The 20,581-nt window shown below is 39.9% G+C and overlaps 1 protein-coding gene across 4 annotated transcripts in view; it reads left to right on the forward strand.

Moving 5' to 3' along the window:
• The window catches only part of grin1b (glutamate receptor, ionotropic, N-methyl D-aspartate 1b), a 79,360-nt gene that overhangs the window by 42,343 nt on the left and 16,436 nt on the right, over positions 1 to 20,581 (forward strand). For all 4 annotated transcript variants that reach the window (XM_064974173.1, XM_064974157.1, XM_064974164.1 and 1 more), the window contains 2 exons: positions 18,233 to 18,345; positions 18,616 to 18,764. In XM_064974173.1, the coding sequence (XP_064830245.1) occupies positions 18,233 to 18,345; positions 18,616 to 18,764 (262 nt within the window). The remainder of the gene's footprint in view (positions 1 to 18,232; positions 18,346 to 18,615; positions 18,765 to 20,581) is intronic.

The following is a 20,581-nucleotide window of genomic DNA, read 5'->3' on the forward strand; positions in this document are numbered from 1 at the left end:
CCATTCTCAGTGACGGAACAGGTTGAGAGCTTCAAGTTCCTTGGCGTCCACACCAACAAACTAACATGGTCCAAGCACATCAAGACAGTCGTGAAGAGGGTACGACAAAACCTATTCCCCCTCAGGAGACTGAAAAGATTTTGCAATGGTCCTCAGATCCTTAAAAGGTTTTACATCTGCACCATCAAGAGCATCCTGACAGGTTGCACCACTGCTTAGTATGGCAACTGCTCGGCCTCCGAGGGTAGTACATACGTCCCAGTACATCACCGGGGCCAAGCTTCCTGCCATCCAGGACCTCTATACCAGGCGGTGTCAGAGGAAGGCACTAAAAATTGTCAAAGACTCCAGCCACCTTAGTCATAGGCTTTTCTCTCTGCTACCACACGGCAAGCAGTACCGGAGTGCCAAGTTGTTCGAGGAATTCTAAATTCCTATATGTTTTGTAGCCAAAACCAAATTCACACTCTATCTATTTCATAATAAGTTGTAAGATTATCATTTTTGCATGAAATAGATCGAGACCAGTCTTAAAAACAAGTTCAGCATTTATTCTTGATGAGTACTGCCCCAAAATACAAAGAACAGGTATTTTAAAGAGAAGATAAAAATGACATCATCAGTTTCTCACACTCTCTCCGATCCACACAATAGCGCAGTGTCTTCAGGTCTGGAGATTGTCTCCTACTCCCCTCATAAAGCAAACATTCCAATCTGTCTAAAAGACCTCCACTAATGGAACATCAAAGAACATTCTTATCTGTCAGAAAAAATATATAGCACTCCTTCTCCCTTTCCCGCAAGGTACAGACAATTAATTTGTTTTACCTACATTTTCGGTCCTAGTATAACCAAAAATCCATACATTTCATACCATAACATAATAGTATTAAAACTTAATGGTTCTAATAAAAATGTATACATAATTAATCATTTCAACTATCATTTCCTCCAACAAATCCTCCCTTTGATTAAATATTATACATTCAAATCTACATCTAGTTTTATCAAACATAAAAAATAAAAATATGAATAAACTTATAACTAACCTTATTATAAAGGTTTATCAGATTTATCATACGAATAGACTTATAACCAACATTATTATAAATGTTTATCAGACTCTTCACCCATCATTAATCAAATCTGACCTTAACACCAACTGTTTTTAACCCAACATCAGAATCTTAATTCTACTTATCAGGATTTTCCTTTAATCTTCATGAAAAAACAGTCTATACATTGAAACAAGAAAACATCTAAATTTCCTAAACATCAAATATGGTCTCCTCGCGAGTGAAAGGATCCGGATTCTTCTATTACGTCCAAGCCATGTATTTTGTATTCCACTGCTCAGAGCTTAGGATTGCCCATATCTCATCATCTGCTGAGTCATCATTTTCTCTAGCGTTCTGGAAACAAGGCCTCGTACACAGGGTATTAGACAACAGCCACATAAAACTAAAACAGTCACACAGGTGAATGTAGACTATAACACAGTGATCATGACAATTTTCCATTTTCCAAACGTACTATCAAACCAATTATTCGGAGAAGTATCCACCCCAGAGTTTTCTTCCAAACTGCGAACCAGGGTTGTCAAACCAGCTGAGGCTTCGGGCACTGATTCGTCCGGAGCTGTGTTACTTGGGATGTAAGCACAAACATGGTCCTGATAATCACGCATACTTCTCTCTTTTCAGCCATTAACATATCTAAATCAATTCTATTCTGCCAAGCCATCCAACTGGTTGCTTCAGTCTGTTCTGCAAAACCTTTAATAGCATCTCTGGTATACTTGTTAAAGCGCTGTTGATTATCATAAATATAATTAATCCAGTCCACGTTCTTATTGAGAGTAGACCACCTCCCCGGAAATGCTTAACTCTAATCCTGCTAGGATCTGATTTCTTGCTTTGACTCATCTGGCACCCCCATTGGAACCCCAATGTCATCAAAGTATACTTAGTCAATAAGAGACCTGGACGGAAAAGCTCTTTTCTCCCATTTGGCTATACTTCATGTCTTGGTGTTGAATGAGTGTGAAAGGCATTGCAATGGAGCATAATCCTGTCCAATCTGTCGGTAAAACCTTGCCCTGACATCATTTCCCAAGAGTACTGTACCGGGCCAAACGGTAATAATCTCCTCCGGTCACTGTGAAGGGAGGAACCTGGGGATTCAAATTGTGCAAATCAATACAACTGTCATTATCTGGCATTCCTGCTTTCGTGAACAGCTTTACCATACCGGCCTAAACTCCTCTACCCAGAACCGTACTAGGGTGTCGACCAAGAACTGGTCATATCCATCATACCACAACCCTAGATTCTCCTTCATTACTGTTTAACCTCTTACATCTATGGGGGCGCTATTTCATTTTTGGATGAAAAACGTTCCCGTTTTAAACAAGATATTTTGTCACAAAAAGATGCTCGACTATGCATATAATTGATACTGTTCGAAAGAAAACACTCAGGCACGTGTCCAGAAATACAAATATCTTCTCTGTGCGTGCCCTTTAACGTGAGCTTCAGGCAAAACCAAGATGACTTGGCATCCAGGAAATGACAAGGATTTTTGAGGCTCTGTCTTTCATGATCTCCTTATATGGCTGTGAACGCAAGAGGAATGAGTCTGCCCTTTCTGTCGTTTCTATGGTTCAAAAGCATATTTTGAAAATCTGAGATGACAGTGTTGTTAAGAAAAGGCTAAGCTTGAGAGCAGACGCATTATTTTCATTTTATTTGCGATTTTCAGAAATCGTTAACGTTGCGTTATGCTAATGAGCCTGAGGCTTTAGTCACAAACCCGGATCCGGGATGGGGAGTTTCAAGAAGTTAAATGGTGAGGCGTATCTTTATGCAATGCATCCCTCTCTTCCAATTACAATCAAGAACTCTCACCTTCACTATACTCCACCTCCTTCCATACTGGGTGAGTAGATTCATATAGCCCTCTCTCTCCAAATGAGCTATGATCTGTGTCCACGATCAATATGGAAACCTGCACCGATATATGCCATAATGGCTCAGAGTCCTAGACTGCCATGTAGTTAGAGACTCCATTTTGGTCTACATAGAACTCCATTGCGAGATCCTTCCCAACCTCTACTCTAACTTCCTGTCTACCCAGATCTAGGGATCTCATGCTTATTTTGGAACAAAATCCTCATCGTCTAAACCATGGGTCAAATTAACACTCTCCGCATACTCAAGTAGGACATGCTGTATTAGGAATATGTCACCCACGATAAGACAGCTCAGACGAACCGCTTCCATGTGAAGCCCCACCCTCTCCCCGAGAACACATCACTTAGCAAGAGGCAGACACATCTTCACTTCTGTTAACAACAACAGTGAGGAAAGGACAGGTAAGGTATTTTTCATTCGAGAGATGGCCCCCAGAATTCTGTTAATTCCAGTTCTCCTCTCAAACTCTGTTATTGTTCGAGGTGTCACTGTGTCTTACCCTCCCGCAGTGCGATATGAATCTGGGTAGTTCTTTCTACTAGCTGTCACCAGAAGTCCTTGGTATGGTCCCCCCAACAGGCCTCAGGGACTGGATTGAATGACTCCACCTGTAATTCACCTGTGGTGCATAAAATCTTGGACATACAGGTTTGGTTAAACCTCTTGAAACTCCCCATCCCGGATCCGGGATCGTGAATAAAGCCTCAGGCTCATTAGCATAACGCAACGTTAACGATTTCTGAAAATCGCAAATAAAATGAAAATAATGCGCCTGCTCTAAAGCTTAGCCTTTTCTTAACAACACTGTCATCTCAGATTTTCAAAATATGCTTTTGAACCATAGCTATTCACTAATTTGTGTAAGAGTATGCTAAGCTAGCTTAGCATTTTTAGCACGCAACATTTTCACAAAAACCAGATAACCAAATAAATAAAATAATTTACCTTTGAAGAGCTTTGGATGTTTTCAATGAGGAGACTCTCAGTTACATAGCAAATGTTCAGTTTTTCCTGAAAGCATCTTTGTGTAGGAGAAATCGCTCCGTTTTGTACATCACATTTGGCTACCGAAACGAACCGAAAATTCAGTCACCAACAACGTCAAACTTTTTCCGAATTAACTCCATAATATCGACCGAAACATGGCAAACGTTGTTTGGAATCAATCCTCAAGGTGTTTTTTCACATATCTCTTCATTGATATATCGTTCGTGGAAGCCTGCTTTCTTCTCTGAATTCCATGGAAAAATACTTGCAGCTGAGGTTTGCGCACCAATTTCGGCGCAGGACACCGGGCGGACACCTGGTAAATGTGGTCTCTTATGGTCAATCTTCCAATGATATGCCTACAAATACGTCACAATGCTGCAGACACCTTGGGGAAATGACAGAAAGGGCAGACTCATTCCTCTCGCATTCACAGCCATATAAGGAGACAATGGAAAACGGAGCCTCAAAAATCCTGCTCATTTCCTGGATGCCGTTTCATCTTGGTTTTGCCTGTAGCTCACGTTCTAGGGCACGCACAGAAAATATCTTTGCAGTTCTGGAAACGTCAGAGTGTTTTCTTTCCAAAGCTACCAATTATATGCATAGTCGAGCATCTTTTTGTGACAAAATATTGCGCTTTAAAACGGGCACGTCTTTTTATCCAAAAATGATATAGCGCCCCCGGAGTTTCAAGAGGTTAACAAACAGTTTCTCATTTATTCTATCTTAATCCTAAATCATCACAGATGTCCTATATTCCTGTTAAATTTAATACTATTTAAAAAAAACTCCTAATAATCAAACAAAGTCATATATGTTGCAAAGTGTGGAATACCAAATACCAAATACCGAATTCCAAATCATAAGTAACAACCCAACTATTTATCCCACCAATATTTAGAATAGTATTCATCAGTGATTTAAATTAGTCTTATCACTCAAATATCTCCAATCCAAAGTTAAATCTAGAATTGGCTTCCTATTTCACAACAAAGCATCCTTCACTCATGCTGCCAAACATACCCTTGTAAAACTGACCATCCTACCAATCCTCGACTTTGGCAATGTCATTTACAAAATAGCCTCCAATACCCTACTCAACAAATTGGATGCAGTCTATCACAGTGCAATCCGTTTTGTCACCAAAGCCCCATATACTACCCACCATTGCGACCTGTACACTCTCGTTGGCTGGCCCTCGCTTCATACTCGTCGCCAAACCCACTGGCTCCATGTCATCTACAAGACCCTGCTAGGTAAAGTCCCCCCTTATCTCGGCTCGCTGGTCACCATAGCATCTCCCACCTGTAGCACACGCTCCAGCAGGTATATCTCTCTAGTCACCCCCAAAACCAATTCTTTCTTTGGCCGCCTCTCCTTCCAGTTCTCTGCTGCCAAAGACTGGAACGAACTACAAAAAGCACTGAAACTGGAAACACTTATCTCCCTCACTAGCTTTAACCTCTTACACTTATGGTGGCGCTATTTCATTTTTGGAAGAAAAACGTTCCCGTTTTAAACAAGATATTTTGTCACAAAAAGATGCTCGACTATGCATATAATTGCTACTGTTCGAAAGAAAACACTCTGACGTGTCCAGAAATACAAATATCTTCTCTGTGCGTGCCCTTTAACGTGAGCTTCAGGCAAAACCAAGATGACTTGGCATCCAGGAAATGACAAGGATTTTTGAGGCTCTGTCTTTCATGATCTCCTTATATGGCTGTGAACGCAAGAGGAATGAGTCTGCCCTTTCTGTCGTTTCCCCAAGGTGTCTGCAGCATTGTGACGTATTTGTAGGCAGATCGTTGGAAGATTGACCATAAGAGACCACATTTACCACGTGTCCGCCCGGTGTCCTGCGCCGAAATTGGTGCGCAAAAGTCACCTGCCAGTATTTTTCCATGGGGCACAGAGAGAGAAGCAAGCTTCCATGAACTGCATGTCAATGAAGAGATATGTGAAAAAACACCTTGAGGATTGATTCCAAACAACGTTTGCCATGTTTCGGTCGATATTATGTAGTTAATCCGGAAAAAGTTTCACGTTGTAGGTGACTGCATTTTCGGTTCGTTTCGGTAGCCAGGCGCAATGTAGAAAACGGAACGATTTCTCCTACACACAGACGCTTTCAGGAAACACTGCGCATTTGGTATGTGGCTGGGAGTCTCCTCATTGAAAACATCAGAAGCTCTTCAAAGGTAAATGATTTTATTTATTTGGTTATCTGGCTTTTGTGAAAATGTTGCGTGCTACATGCTACACAAAATGCTATGCTAGCTTTGCATACTCTTACACAAATTAGTCAATTTCTATGGTTCAAAAGCATATTTTGAAAATCTGAGATGACAGTGTTGTTAAGAAAAGGCTAAGCTTGAGAGCAAATGCATTATTTTAATTTTATTTGCGATTTTCAGAAATCGTTAACGTTGCGTTATGCTAATGAGCCTGAGGCTTAGTCACAATCCCGGATCCGGGATGGGGAGTTTCAAGAGGTTTTAAGCACCAACTGTCAGAGCAGCTCACAGATTACTGCACCTGTACATAGCCCACCTATATTTTAGCCCAAACAACTACCTCTTTCCCTACTGTATTTAATTAATTAATTTTGCTCCTTTGCACCCCATTATTTTTATTTCTACTTTGCACATTCTTCCATTGCAAATCTACCATTCCAGTGTTTTACTTGCTATATTGTATTTACTTTGCCACCATGGCCTTTTTTTGCCTTTACCTCCCTTATCTCACCTCATTTGCTCACATCGTATATAGACTTGTTTATACTGTATTATTGACTGTATGTTTGTTTTACTCCATGTGTAACTCTGTGTCGTTGTATGTGTCGAACTGCTTTGCTTTATCTTGGCCAGGTCGCAATTGTAAATGAGAACTTGTTCTCAACTTGCCTACCTGGTTAAATAAAGGTGAAATAAAAATAAATAAACTCAAAGTAAAAACCTCAATTTAACACACATCAATATTAGTAGATTTACTTACATTCAGTATAATTATCCCATAATTCTACTATTAACTTTTTTAATCATGATTATAATACAGATCAGTATCTCAATGCATTCTTAATCTAAATTACTACAATTTACATGGTGTAGACCTCTTCAATCAACCTGATACCACAAAAGTATTAACAATTTTAATGGCACAGTTGACCAACCCCCCATGTTTTACACACATCTCTCCGTATGAGAGTAATGTAAAACAAAACTGAAAAGAAATGTAAAACAAAATTTCAACTAACCTAATCAAACTAAAATCACTAAACTGAAAAAAACTCCACAAAGAAAAATGATTTAACCCCTATGGTCATAGGAAAACATACTAAAAGCAGCATACCCTTAGTTAAAAGCAATGCCCTTCACAGTGGTCCAAATTACAAATATGGCTAAGAAACATATTTACCAATTACACAAATTATTTTGAAAGCAGTATTACAAATGACCATAAATTTCATTATCCAAATGGCTTTCCAATGCGGGTGATCAAGCCACAACGGAAAGTCATCAGAAGGTCATAGGTCATACAAAACCCTTCAAGGCAGTGTTTATCACCTTCTGAAAAGTGATTCCAAACAATAATGCACGCATTTTCCTTCTAAAAGACATGAACAATTTTCTCCGTTACCCCCAGTCCGTGGCGACAAAAGTGCCTCGTGAGTGATGTCATCAACAAGTGCTCAACCTCGACTCAATTCGCAACGATTTTCAATGAATTGTAGATAATTGTTGGCTGTCTGCAGCAACAGTATTTTGGGTCGAGATTTCTACCACTGAACCACCAATGCTATGGGAAAAAACTAAGATTCTATGCATAAAATAATAAATCCAATTTATAAGTAAAATCACAACACGTCACTATCGGCAATTCCCAGAAGAATAATAGTACAAACTTTACTCCAGCTATGATTCTCATTAATCTCGCTCTCTTTGTATCTGACTCCCGGGCGAAATGTCCAATTTCGTTACAATTAAAACATCTTGTATTTTTCTTTTGACTCACCTTATCCACTTTTCTCGACTTTATTCCCTTCTCTAACTCCATTATACCTCCCTCGGCTTCAGCGGGATTCACATACTTGGGTGGTAATACTCCTTACCGTTACTTAGTAGCTATGGTATTTGATCACTTATCTATGCCTTTCTCTATTTAATTTTAAATCCTATGTGCATGTCTTTCTACGAATTAGCAATTTACCGTTACTTAATTACTTTTAGTGCTTTTCTGTCTGACTATGTGTGTGTCTCTTTTATGGAAATCTTATCAATAGCTTTGACTTTTGAATCAGATATTAGGTCTTACCTTACAACTACAAGCCCAGGGTTTGTAAATCCCTAGTTAATATCTTATTTTCCGGTTGTGTCAGAGGGCTTTTAAAGAACGCTAATAATCATTATCTCACGCCACTAATTGTTAGACTTCCCTCTCGCATGGAACTTTCCTGTCTATAGATATGGCTTTTATCTCATTTCTTTAGATTTAGGTTCCCTCTCCTCCTTATTTGGATATTTCAGTAGTATTAGTTGAATCGGAACGATGATCAATACTGCCACCACTATTCAAATGACCAATCCAGTTATCTTGCGCATTCCCTTGCTGTCTCCCCACGCCCAGTATTTGTACAAGATCACCGTCCTATCCCCCAGTACCTATTTAATATCCGGTCTTAATCTCGGGCGGGTGTGCCTCTCATGATTAAGTTTATTTTATTTACGGTAGTGCACATTACCACAGGTTATTTCGAATCTGCTTCATTGTATATCGGTTATACAAAACCCAGTGTATATCGGTTATACAAAACCCTGTGAGAATAGTAAAGCTCCCCTTATTGATAAATTCTGAAAATTTTAGAACACCAATCAAAGAACTCAAATCCCCCAGAATCGAGAATTAATTCTACTGACCTGTTGCCGACTGGGAAAAGCAGTGTTCGTTTGAATCTGTCACCATATCTGCCATCTGTAGTGTATACCGGCCTGTTTTTAACCTCCATTCCGGGGCCAGGTCTTTAAATTACGTGCACAATTTTTTTCTGGCAGACGACCTCCAGATGGCAGAGACAGATTTTTAGATCCTGGCTTCGAAGGACCAATTGATAGAGGAATTCTAAATTCCTATATGTTTTGTAGCCAAAACCAAATTCACACTCTATCTATTTCATAATAAGTTGTAAGTTTATCATTTTTGCATGAAATAGATCGAGACCAGTCTTAAAAGTCAGGTAACAGCGTTTAATTCAAGAGAGTACTAACCTAAAATACAAAGAACATTACAATTTAAAAGGAAGATAAAAATGACGTCATCAGTTTCTCACACTCTCTCCGATCCACACAATAGCGCAGTGTCTTCAGGTCTGGAGATTGTCTTCTACTCCCCTCATAAAGCAAACATTCCAATCTGTCTAAAAGAGGCCTTCCTTCTCCCTTAAACCAGCAAGGTACAGACAATTAATTTGTTTTATCTACATTTCCAGTCCTAGTTTAACCAAGAACCCACACATTTCATACCATAACATAATAGTATTAAAACTTAATGGTTCTAAAAGAAATGTATACATAATTAATAATTTCAACTATAATTTCCTCCAAAACTGTCCCCTCTTTGATTTAACATTTTAATTACGACTCTATTCCCAATATATTATTCCCAACAGATCCTTTAATGAACAGACATCGTCTTGCATCAAAATTCGCTTCGTTCTTACTATCGACCATAATTTTCCAGGCAAAACATACAAATAGATTATTTACAATCAAAACCTCAGAATTCAGTCAGCGCAATGACTGGGAATGGAACCCAGGCCTCCTGCGTTGCAGGCAAGATTTCTATCACTGAACCACCAATGCTATGGGAAAGGACTAAGAATCTCCGCAAATAAACCCGATTTATAAGTAAAACCCCAACACGTCACTATCGGCAATTCCCAGAAGAATCCTAGCCCAATTTTAATAGTACAAACATTACTCCAGCTATGATTCTCATTAATCTCGCTCTCTTTGTATCTGACCCTTATTTTTCTTTACCTGATTGTCGCCTCTGACTTTCCCCACAGTCAAATTATAACCTTGTTAACGACGTTTGCAGGGAGTGTTCTTATAACCACTATTTCGTCGACTGGATTGTCTCTGTATTGTTGGTATAATCGAGGAAGATATAGTTTGTCTTCTCGAGTCTTGTCAGATTTAACCTTTTTTCCTGCGTGTCCAATTCTCTTTTTTGCTTCCGAAAACCAAACTCTGGCTGTGTATAACCCCTGTTTTTTCTGCTTTTTCACATTATTTCCACATTCCATATGTATCTGTTTTATAAGGGATTCCAGCTTTTCTACATTTAGATGGCCATCAAAATCGTATTTCTTTCTCCAACTTAGACCGCAATCGATGTTTCTCTTGTCTTTCTGTTCCATATAACGCTCGTCTCCCGTTAGTTCCGGGGCTTCTTTTGAGGCATTTCCACCCATTCTTACTCCTTACCGTTACTTAGTAGCTATGGTATTTGATCACTTATCTATGCCTTTCTCTATTTAATTTTAAATCCTATGTGCGTGTCTTTCTACGAATTAGCAATTTACCGTTACTTAATTACTTTTAGTGCTTTTCTGTCTGACTATGTGTGTGTCTCTTCATTGGAATCCTTATCTACTCACGCCTAGTAATTCCAATATTTAACACCTTATGGTTAATATCTCTTTATTGGAATCCTCATCTACTAAAGTCTGACATTAAGTCTCACCCGTATACAATACATTACTGTTCCTATAGAACTTCTGCTAAAATTGTCGCTCCAAATCAGCTTACTTGTAAGGTTGACTGAGGACAAATATACAGAGGCTCAAGAGTCTCTGTCCACTTGTCATTCAATCTGACATTAGTTTTCACTCGTATACAGTGATCACTGTAGGAATATACAGTAAATCGCTGTTCCTATAAGACTTTGAACTAAAATGTTGCCCCAAATATAGCTTAATCTGTAGAGTTGATTGAAAATGACCAACGGAAAGCAACTCAATTGTTCCCCATAATCTAAATAAAGACCACTAACCTGCAGTGTCTATTATCAAGAACTATATATCTATGGGGTCACTTGTTCTGTCTTTCCATTGGATACATTGTTCAATCTGACATTTAACTCCCCCGTATACAGTAATCACTGTTCCTATAGGTCTTTTGACTTGAGCTATGTCACTCCAAACATAGCCTACTTGTAAAGTTGACAGAAAAAACAAGTGGACCGAGGCCAGTCCCAAAACCAATCATGCAGTGTCTATTCTTGAAAGCTGATGGTATAAAATCACCTGTTCCGTTTCTTCCCCAGATCCTCAACCACACAATCACTTTTCACTATCAAGAACACAGACTACTGAAAACCGGGAAAGACCCCCCGTCCATTCATCGCTCGATCTGACACTAGTTTTCACTCATATACAGTGATCACTGTAGTAAGGGAATTCACCCCCGTAGTGGACAAAAATGAATGGCAAATTATTGGCATAGTACAAACCATGTACACATTGGTCAATACCACCCAAATCGGCGTTGAGCAAAGTTTACTTCAAATGCCATATGGCTATTGCCAGTTGTAACACTTCAAAAATCCAACAGGTGGCGTGTGCGCTCCACCGTGGTTTTTCATATTGATATTGGACTCCAAGTCAACATCCAAAAGCCAAATTTTGAAAAAATTGATTTTTTTGTCAAAAACTTATCACCCCTTAAAAAAGTGCTTTCTGGACCGTTTTTCGAAATTCTTTCGCTTTTTTTGTCAATTACACATGTGTAAGAACTGTATGAATATACTTTTGTCCAATTTTATTATCATTATTGTTTTTACTTGTGCATAAGGCATATGTTTTGTGGGGGCCAAATGTCATAAGAAATTTGACATGCTCAAAAATCCTTCAGAAATGCAAAATTGACTGGCCTGATGAACTCGGGATGGCCGGGTAGTGATTGTTGTTCCTTTCAATCACTCGTGGTGTTGATTTCATCATGTCCATTTGTTTATGTTTTCTCACTTTTGCAAAGTCACTGTGCATTTGCCATATGGTTAACTGGGCAGTCACCATCACCAATTTGTCATGCTATAAAAATCATGCAGGAATGCCAAATTGACTGAACCGATGAACTCGGGATGGCTGGGCAGTGATTCTGGTACCTCTCCATCGCTCGTTTGGGTTGATTTCAGAATGTCACTTTTGGTGATGGTACCTCACTGTTAAAACATATTGCAAATGTTGTCTCACTTTTGCAAAGTCACTGTGCATTTGCCATATGGTTAACTGGGCATTCACCATCACCAATTTGTCATGCTATAAAAATCATGCAGGAATGCCAAATTGACTGGCCCGATGAACTCGGGATGGCTTGGCAGTGATTCTGGTACCTCTCCATCGCTCGTTAGGGTTGATTCCAGAATGTCCATTTGGTAATGTTTTCTCACTCTTTCAAAGTCACTGTGCTTTTGCCATATGGTTAACTGGGCAGTCACCATCACCAATTTGTAATGCCATAAAAATCATGCTGGAATGCCAAATTGACTGGCCCGATGACCTCGGGATGGCTGGGCAGTGATTCTGGTACCTCTCCATCGCTCGTTTGGGTTGATTTCAGAATGTCGCTTTTGGTGATGGTACCTCACTGTTAAAACATATTGCAAATGTTTTCTCACTTTTGCAAAGTCACTGAAAATTCGTGCAGGAATGCCAAATTGACTGGCCCGATGAACTCGGGATGGCTCGGCAGTGATTCTGGTACCTCTCCATCGCTCGTTAGGGTTGATTTCAGAATGTCCATTTGGTAATGTTTTCTCACTCTTTCAAAGTCACTGTGCATTTGCCATATGGTTAACTGGGCAGTCACCATCACCAATTTGTCATGCTATAAAAATCATGCAGGAATGCCAAATTGACTGGCCCGATGACCTCGGGATGGCTGGGCAGTGATACTGGTACCTCTCCATCGCTCGTTAGGGTTGATTTCAGAATGTCGCTTTTGGTGATGATACCTCACCGCTTAAGCATATTGCAAATGGACAAGAGTCACCTGCAAGTCACCGTCCATCAGTCAATTTGATATCATTCTGACACCAAACTGATACAAACTGACACCAAACCCACTTTTCCCAACTCGTTTAGGAGCCAAGTATAACATACTTCAGAGCTGGCCCAAAATTCACAACGCCTTCGGTACAAAACATAAAAAAAACATAAAACACATAGTTACTTTCTAGCTGCGGGGCCAGTTCGGACATTATGTGTAGTCCTATGTGAGGCGACCCCGAATCCCGAGTTTCGGCTCGATAGGTCATTTGGTGTCAGAGTAAAAGCCTAATTGGTGCTGAAAATCCACTTTTTTCCATGCCTTGCTACGGGGTCCTTGAATGAGCTATCGGACAGAGATGTTGGGTTCTGTCTCTATGGGCCGAGACGGTCACAATGCACCTAGTCTTGTGTCTCTGGGACATTTCTAAATGTCGCCATTTTCGTAATGGTCAAAATGAATTGAAGTCATTGCAAATGTTCGACGCTGTTTCTCGGTCCAAGAACCTTCTAGAGCGCCGTAACTCACCACGCACTATCGACCTGAGGTCTAGAACAGGATTCTAAAGTTTCGGAACTCTAGGTCTGACAGTTCTTTTTTAGCTCGAACAAAGCTAACTATTGGAGGCACTGTCAGTCTCTACACACCCCAATATGTCCCTCCATCCAATGTGTGTATCTGTGTGATTTATTTTTCCTTTGAATTTTTATGAGAAAAATGACTGATTTACAGTTCATGGGGGTTGTCTAATCACACATATGAAGTTTTGGACAGATCTGATTTTTTTAACCCTTCCAAACAGCCCCTGAGACACCAATTATGGCACTTCCGGTTGGCACAGGAAGCTATAAATACACACATGTCTTGATTGACATAGAAACCTACAGAATCCTGAGTTTTAAGTCTTTAAGTTGAGAATTGACTGATCTACACAGGGTTGAATAATGCAGAGTCATTTCCACCTTTGGAGGTGATGTACATCCAAATACCTTTTGGGTCAATTTAACCACTTCCGGTTGCTCCAGGAAGCTTAGAATCGACACAGGTAGACCTCACAGTGGTCTGATGGAATGTCATAGAAGACAGGTTCATACAGCATTCATAACCCATATAGACTCCAGGTTGTATTTAGGGGAGCAGGCAATGTATTCCTATGGGGAGAGAAGTCAATGCACACTGTTTTTATGTAAACACCTTCTTTTAACTGTGAAGGGTTAATGTCACACGGTCAAGGTTAGGCTTGCACAGATCGGGAGGACCTTAGGAACAGTCCTGTGGTTGAATTGTCTTTCTAAACCTAACGGTTCCGCCTCTGTCACCCAAAATCAAATGACATTGTGGTGCAGGCTTCATTGTGGGCCTATTTTTCTCATGGTCGCTGCGCTTAGACCGAGCGAGCTACGGTCAAGCGGGATATCTCGTTGAACTCGGCACGGCCTTGGGATTATGTTTATGCCATTGCCTGCTCTCTGTGTCTTTAAACACCGTGCTTTGTCACTCCATCCTTGCTGTGTGTGTGTGTGAGAGCTTTTCTTTGACATCTGTTGGGAGAAATGAGTGATTTTACAGTTCAGGAGGGTTGCCTAATCACATATGAAGTTTTGAAAAGATCTGACCTTTTTAACCCTTGGATACAGCCACTATGACACCATTTAAGGCACTTCCTGTTGGCACAGGAAGCTATAAATAAACTCATATCCTCATTGGGGTATGCCTTTACAGAATCCTGAGTTTTAAGTCTTTACGTTAAGAACTGAGTTATTTACGGAGGGTTTAGTAAGTGTGTGTTATTTCAGAAAATCATAGAAAATCACAGAAATGTCGCAGAGCTCCGCAGCACACTTTAAAAATATTCGTATGAACACCCTGCAACTGGATCTGTAACCGTTGAAAAAAAAACACCTATATCTGAACATCACAATCTGGTCATCGTACGATTTCTCTTAAATGACGATAGATAAATGGCTGATTTTTTTTTATTGACACCGGAGGCTCCTTGACTTTGACGTGAAGTGAAAAAATCATTTCTCTATTTTCATTTTGGACCTTTAATCCCAGAAATATGGCCATAACTCAAAAACCGTTGAGGCCTAGACGCCATCTTGTTCGGGGCCATCTGCCCATTATGCCAAACCTACGCTCACCAAGTTTCGGCTTCGAAATATTTTCAGTTTTCGAGATATGGCCCGTCGTGATTCGGGATGTTTTGTCCAATAGCAATATGATTGCTTATGCCCTCTTGTGGGATCTTCCGGCATAGCGGAAAAATGGACCAAAATTTGATTATTTTATAAAACGAAAACCGAATGTCCGACAAAGTTCATTTGATGACTTCCCGGTAGGTCTGGCCCTGCCGCTCGGCCCGACGCCATCCCCGAATTTTAAAAATGTTTTCGGACGTCTAGTAAGGGACCGTACAGTTCCAATATGGACTTTCTCACTAACCATACGGTGATTGTCAAAAAGTTCCCTTAAGGTATGGAATATACAGTAAGTTGCTGTTCCTATAAGACTTTGAACTAAAATGTCGCTCCAAGCATAGCCTATTTGTAGAGTTGACTTTCAATCTGAGAACAACTTAAATCCATCCTATGATAATTTAAGTCATTCCCTCTTAATCAAGAATAAAGATTACTGACCTTATTGCCGACTGGGAAAGCAATGTTCGTTGTATCTAGTCACCTTCCCTGTACTCCGTGATAATACGCAGGCCTGAATTTTAACCTCAATTCAGAGGTCAGGTCTTTAGTAAATAAAACAAGTCAAACTCTCGTCCGTGCACGATTTTCAGCGTACTACCTCCAGATAACAGGGAGGGGTATTTAGATCTTGGATCGAAGGACCAATTGTTAGACGAATTCTAAATTCCTATATGTTTTGTAGCCAAAACCAAATTCATACTCTATCTATTTCATAATAAGTTGTAAGTTTATCATTTTTGCATGAAATAGATCGAGACCAGTCTTAAAAACAAGTTCAGCATTTATTATTGATGAGTACTGCCCCAAAATACAAAGAACAGGTATTTTAAAGAGAAGATAAAAATGACATCATCAGTTTCTCACACTCTCTCCGATCTACACAATAGCACAGTGTCTTCAGGTCTGGAGATTGTCTCCTACTCCCCTCATAAAGCAAACATTCCAATCTGTCTAAAAGACCTCCACTAATGGAAAATCAAAGAACATTCTTATCTGTCAGAAAAAAATATATAGCCCTCCTTCTCCCTTTCCCGCAAGGTACAGACAATTAATTTGTTTTACCTACATTTTCGGTCCTAGTTTAACCAAAAATCCATACATTTCATACCATAACATAATAGTATTAAAACTAATAGCCTTTTGTGGATGTTGATCCCCACTTGGGAACTTTCCCTAACACCCTCAGCTGGAATGTGGCGCATGGAACGCAAAAAATATTCTTAAAAATATTTAACCTCCACACATTAACAAGTCCAATAGCTTAAATGAAAGATAAACACCTTGTTTATCTACCCAGCAAGTCAGATTTCTAAAATGTTTTTTTACGGCGAAAACATAGCACATATTTATGTCAAACCACCACCAAAGACACAGCTAATTTGCATAGCCAAGTTGAACAAAATATGCAATCAACAAACGCAGGATTAAAAGAAAAATAAATCACTAACCTTTTGAAATCTTCATCAGATGACAGTAATATAACATGTTACACAGTACATTTATGTTTTTTTCAATAATATGCTATATATATCCATAAATCTCTGTTTACAATTACGCATTGTTCAAAAAATGCTACTCAAATGTCCGGAGAAATGACGATAGCCCTGGCAGATAACGTCAGATAACAAGCAATACACATCATAAACTTTAACTAAATATGCATGTTCTACATATATATAGAAAGATACACTTCTTCTAAATGCAATCGCTGTGTTACATTTATTTTTAACGTTACAGAATTCGTTCACTAGGCTATAATATGAGTCGGCGCTCAGAAATTAGCATGATGGCTCCTCTATCTTGGAGTCCACAGAAACCCAAATTTAACACATAAATATTCCCTTACCTTTGCTGTTCTTCCATCAGAAGACCTGGAAGGAATTATACTCACCAAAAACATCGTTTAGTTGTGAAGTCTGTGTCTTTCGGTTATCAAACACGGCATATTTCGGTTGAAATGCAGCCAAAAGTCTAGTGGATGCGCACCAAAACGTCGAATTTACATATTATATGTTGACTAAACTTGTCAAACTATGTTCATAACCAAGCTTTAGCATGTTATAAAGGTGCACAACAATTCTCAGGAAGAACAGAAACACACGTGCCGTTCAATCATTCTTGGAAAACAGAGAACACTGAAGAAGAGCGCGCATGAATGTGACCTTTTTTTTCGCGTGACCGAAAGGTTTCGGGCCGCCAAAACTCTCGTGAGCGCGCTATTCTCACAATGAGAAGCCCCATTGAAAGCAGACATCGCGCTGAAGACATAGAAACTGTTCCCAGGTCTGTAGGCGCTTGGGAAGGGTGGGGGTGATGACGTCAAAGTTGGGCCAACTTTTATGATGACAAGAGAGAGTTTGGGAGAATGACTGCCCTGAGAGTTCTGCTTTACATACAGACATAATTTCAATGGTTTTAGAAACTTTAGAGTGTTTTCTATTCAATAATATTTTTTATATGCATATATTAGCAATTTTTGATAGATTTCTTTTCTGTTTAATATGGGCACGCAATTACTCCAAAGGGGGCAGCAGACAGCCCTATCTTTAACAGGTTTTAATGGTTCTAATAAAAATGTATACATAATTAATCATTTCAACTATAATTTCCTCCAACACAAGTCTAGGTCCAAGAGGCTTCTAAACAGCTTCTACCCCCAAACCATAAGACTCTTGAACATATAATCAAATGACTACCCAGACTATTTGCATTGCCCCCCACTCTACCTACATGTACATATTACCTCAATTACCTCGACAACGGTGCCCCTGCACATTGACTCTGTACCGTCAGTTCAAAGTAAATTCAACAAAGATTTGAATCTTGTCATTGGATTTATGTTGATTACTTTTTGCATATCCAATCAGTTTTCCACATTGTGTTCAGAAGGAAAAATATTGTCTTGTTGAAATTACGTGGAAACAACATTGATTCAACCAGTTTGTATCCAGTGGGAAAGGTTGGAGGTTTGGTGTCTTGAAAGAGACCTGAGCTCACATGTGTCTTGTGTGCTCCGCAGCCCATTTGGAAGGTTTAAAGTGAATAGCGAAGAAGAAGAAGAGGATGCCCTCACCTTATCCTCCGCCATGTGGTTCTCTTGGGGGGTCCTTTTGAACTCCGGGATAGGAGAAGGTAAATATCCACTGGCCTAAGTCTATGTATGTGTCTAAAATGGTACCCTAATCCCTAGATAGCACCAAGTGTATATAGGAATAGGTTTTCACTTCAGATGCAGACTACCTCATAGAATTATATACTGTATAAAATATTGTAATTTATTAATAGAAACATACAGTATATAGTAATTCAATAGGATCTTTGTAGACTACCTATTCAAGTGAATATTGAAATTGGCTGCTGTTAACTGAGTGACTATGTTTGTGTTTGTGATTGTGTTTGTAGGAGCACCCCGGAGCTTTTCAGCAAGAATCTTAGGTATGGTGTGGGCTGGATTTGCCATGATCATTGTGGCATCCTACACAGCCAATCTGGCAGCCTTCCTAGTGTTGGACCGGCCTGAGGAGCGCATCACCGGCATCAATGACCCCAGGGTGAGCACACACACAAACTAACACGGAACCCAAACCGGCTGTGTGCGTGCGCTATCGTGTGTAATCGTGCATAAATTTATCCCCCCCCCACACCAAACGAGATCACGACACGCAGGTTAAAAAGGCCCTTCTCCCCCAATTGCTCAGTTTGGCCGAGTGGCCAGCTCTCGGCCGAATGGCCAGAGTCTTGGTGGTTCCAAACTTCTTCCATTTAAGAATGATGGAGGCCACTGTGTTCTTGGGGACCTTCAATGCTGGAGCAAAATGTTTTGGTACCTTTCCCCAGATCTGTGCCTAGACACAATCCTGTCTCGGAGCTCTACGGACAATTCCTTCGACCTCCTGGCTTGGTTTTTGTCAACGGTGGGACCTTATACAGACAGGTGTGTGCCAAATCATGTCCAATCAATTGAATTTACCAGAGGTGGACTCCAATCAAGTTGTAGAAAAAAGGATGATCAATGGAAACAGGATGCATCTGAGTCCTCATAGAAAAGGGTTGGAAAATACCGATGTAAATCAGGTATTTCTGTTTAAAAATAATAATAAATTAGCAAAAAGAAATCTAAATCTGTTTTCACTTTGTCATTATGGGGTATTGTGTGTAGATTGTGGAGGATTACATGTATTTTTATTTTTAGAATAAGGCTGTAATGTAACAAAGTTTTGAAAAAGTCAAGGGGTCTGAATGCTTTCGAAAGGCACTGATTAGCTCCGATTAGCTCTACCTTGGGTCCAGCAACATTAAGGCAGTTATATACAATTAAAAACAGATTTTACAACACATTAAGTGTGTGCCCTCAGGCCACTTCCATAAGGTGTATTTTTATCTGTTTTTTAAATCTGATTTTACTGCTTGCATTAGTTATTTGAAGTAGAATAGAGTTCCATGTATTCATGGCTCTATTTAGTACTGTGCGCCTCTCATAGTCTGTTCGGAACTTGGGGCCTGTGAAGAGACCTCTGGTGGCATGTTTTGTGGGGTATGCGTGGGTATCTGAGCTGTGTGCTAGTAGTTCAAACAGACAGCTATGTGCATTCAACATAGAACTCCATATATATTTAAGGGCCAGCTGAGCTTCCCTATTCTGGGCCAATTGCAATTTTCCTAAGACCCTCTTTGTTCCACCTGACCACACGACTGGGCAGTAGTCCAGGTGTGACAAAACTAGGGCCTGTAGGACCCACTTTGTTGATAGCATTTCTTATGAAGGCAGAACAGCGCTTTATTATGGACAGACCTCTCCCCATCTTAGCTACTTTTGCATCAATATTTATGCATTGTTCAGATATAATTACAACATACACTGAGTATACAAAACATTAAGAACCAGGCACACCGGTTTGTGTCAAGAACTGCAACGTTGCTGGGTTTTTCACACTCAACAGTATCCTCTGTGTATGGTCCACCACCCAAAGGACATCCAGCCAACTTGATACAATTATGGGACGCATTGGAGTCAATAATAGCCAGCATCCCTAGGAAGGTGTTCATAATGTTTGGTAAACTCAGTATAAGTGTACCGTAATCAAATAAAAATAAATGAAAGTACCATAATGTTTAGCAGGCATTCGTTTGCATCAAGCCTGCTGTGAGCATTTGGTCTGGATTGGTGTCATTGCATGCCACATCCTTGGCCCGAGTGAGGGTGGTCAGCTCATGAGGATGGCAATCATACATCTTCGTATTTTTTTATCATTAATTTTACAGTATTGTATTGTACTCAGGGCCGTGCACAGACCTTTCAAAAATACCAAAATACCAAAACAAAAGGTTGCTTTAGAGACTGGAAGGGAAAAGGAGCATGTGCACAGGT

This window comes from Oncorhynchus masou, chromosome 1, assembly GCF_036934945.1.
Source record: "Oncorhynchus masou masou isolate Uvic2021 chromosome 1, UVic_Omas_1.1, whole genome shotgun sequence".
NCBI classification, from domain to species: Eukaryota; Metazoa; Chordata; class Actinopteri; order Salmoniformes; family Salmonidae; genus Oncorhynchus; species Oncorhynchus masou.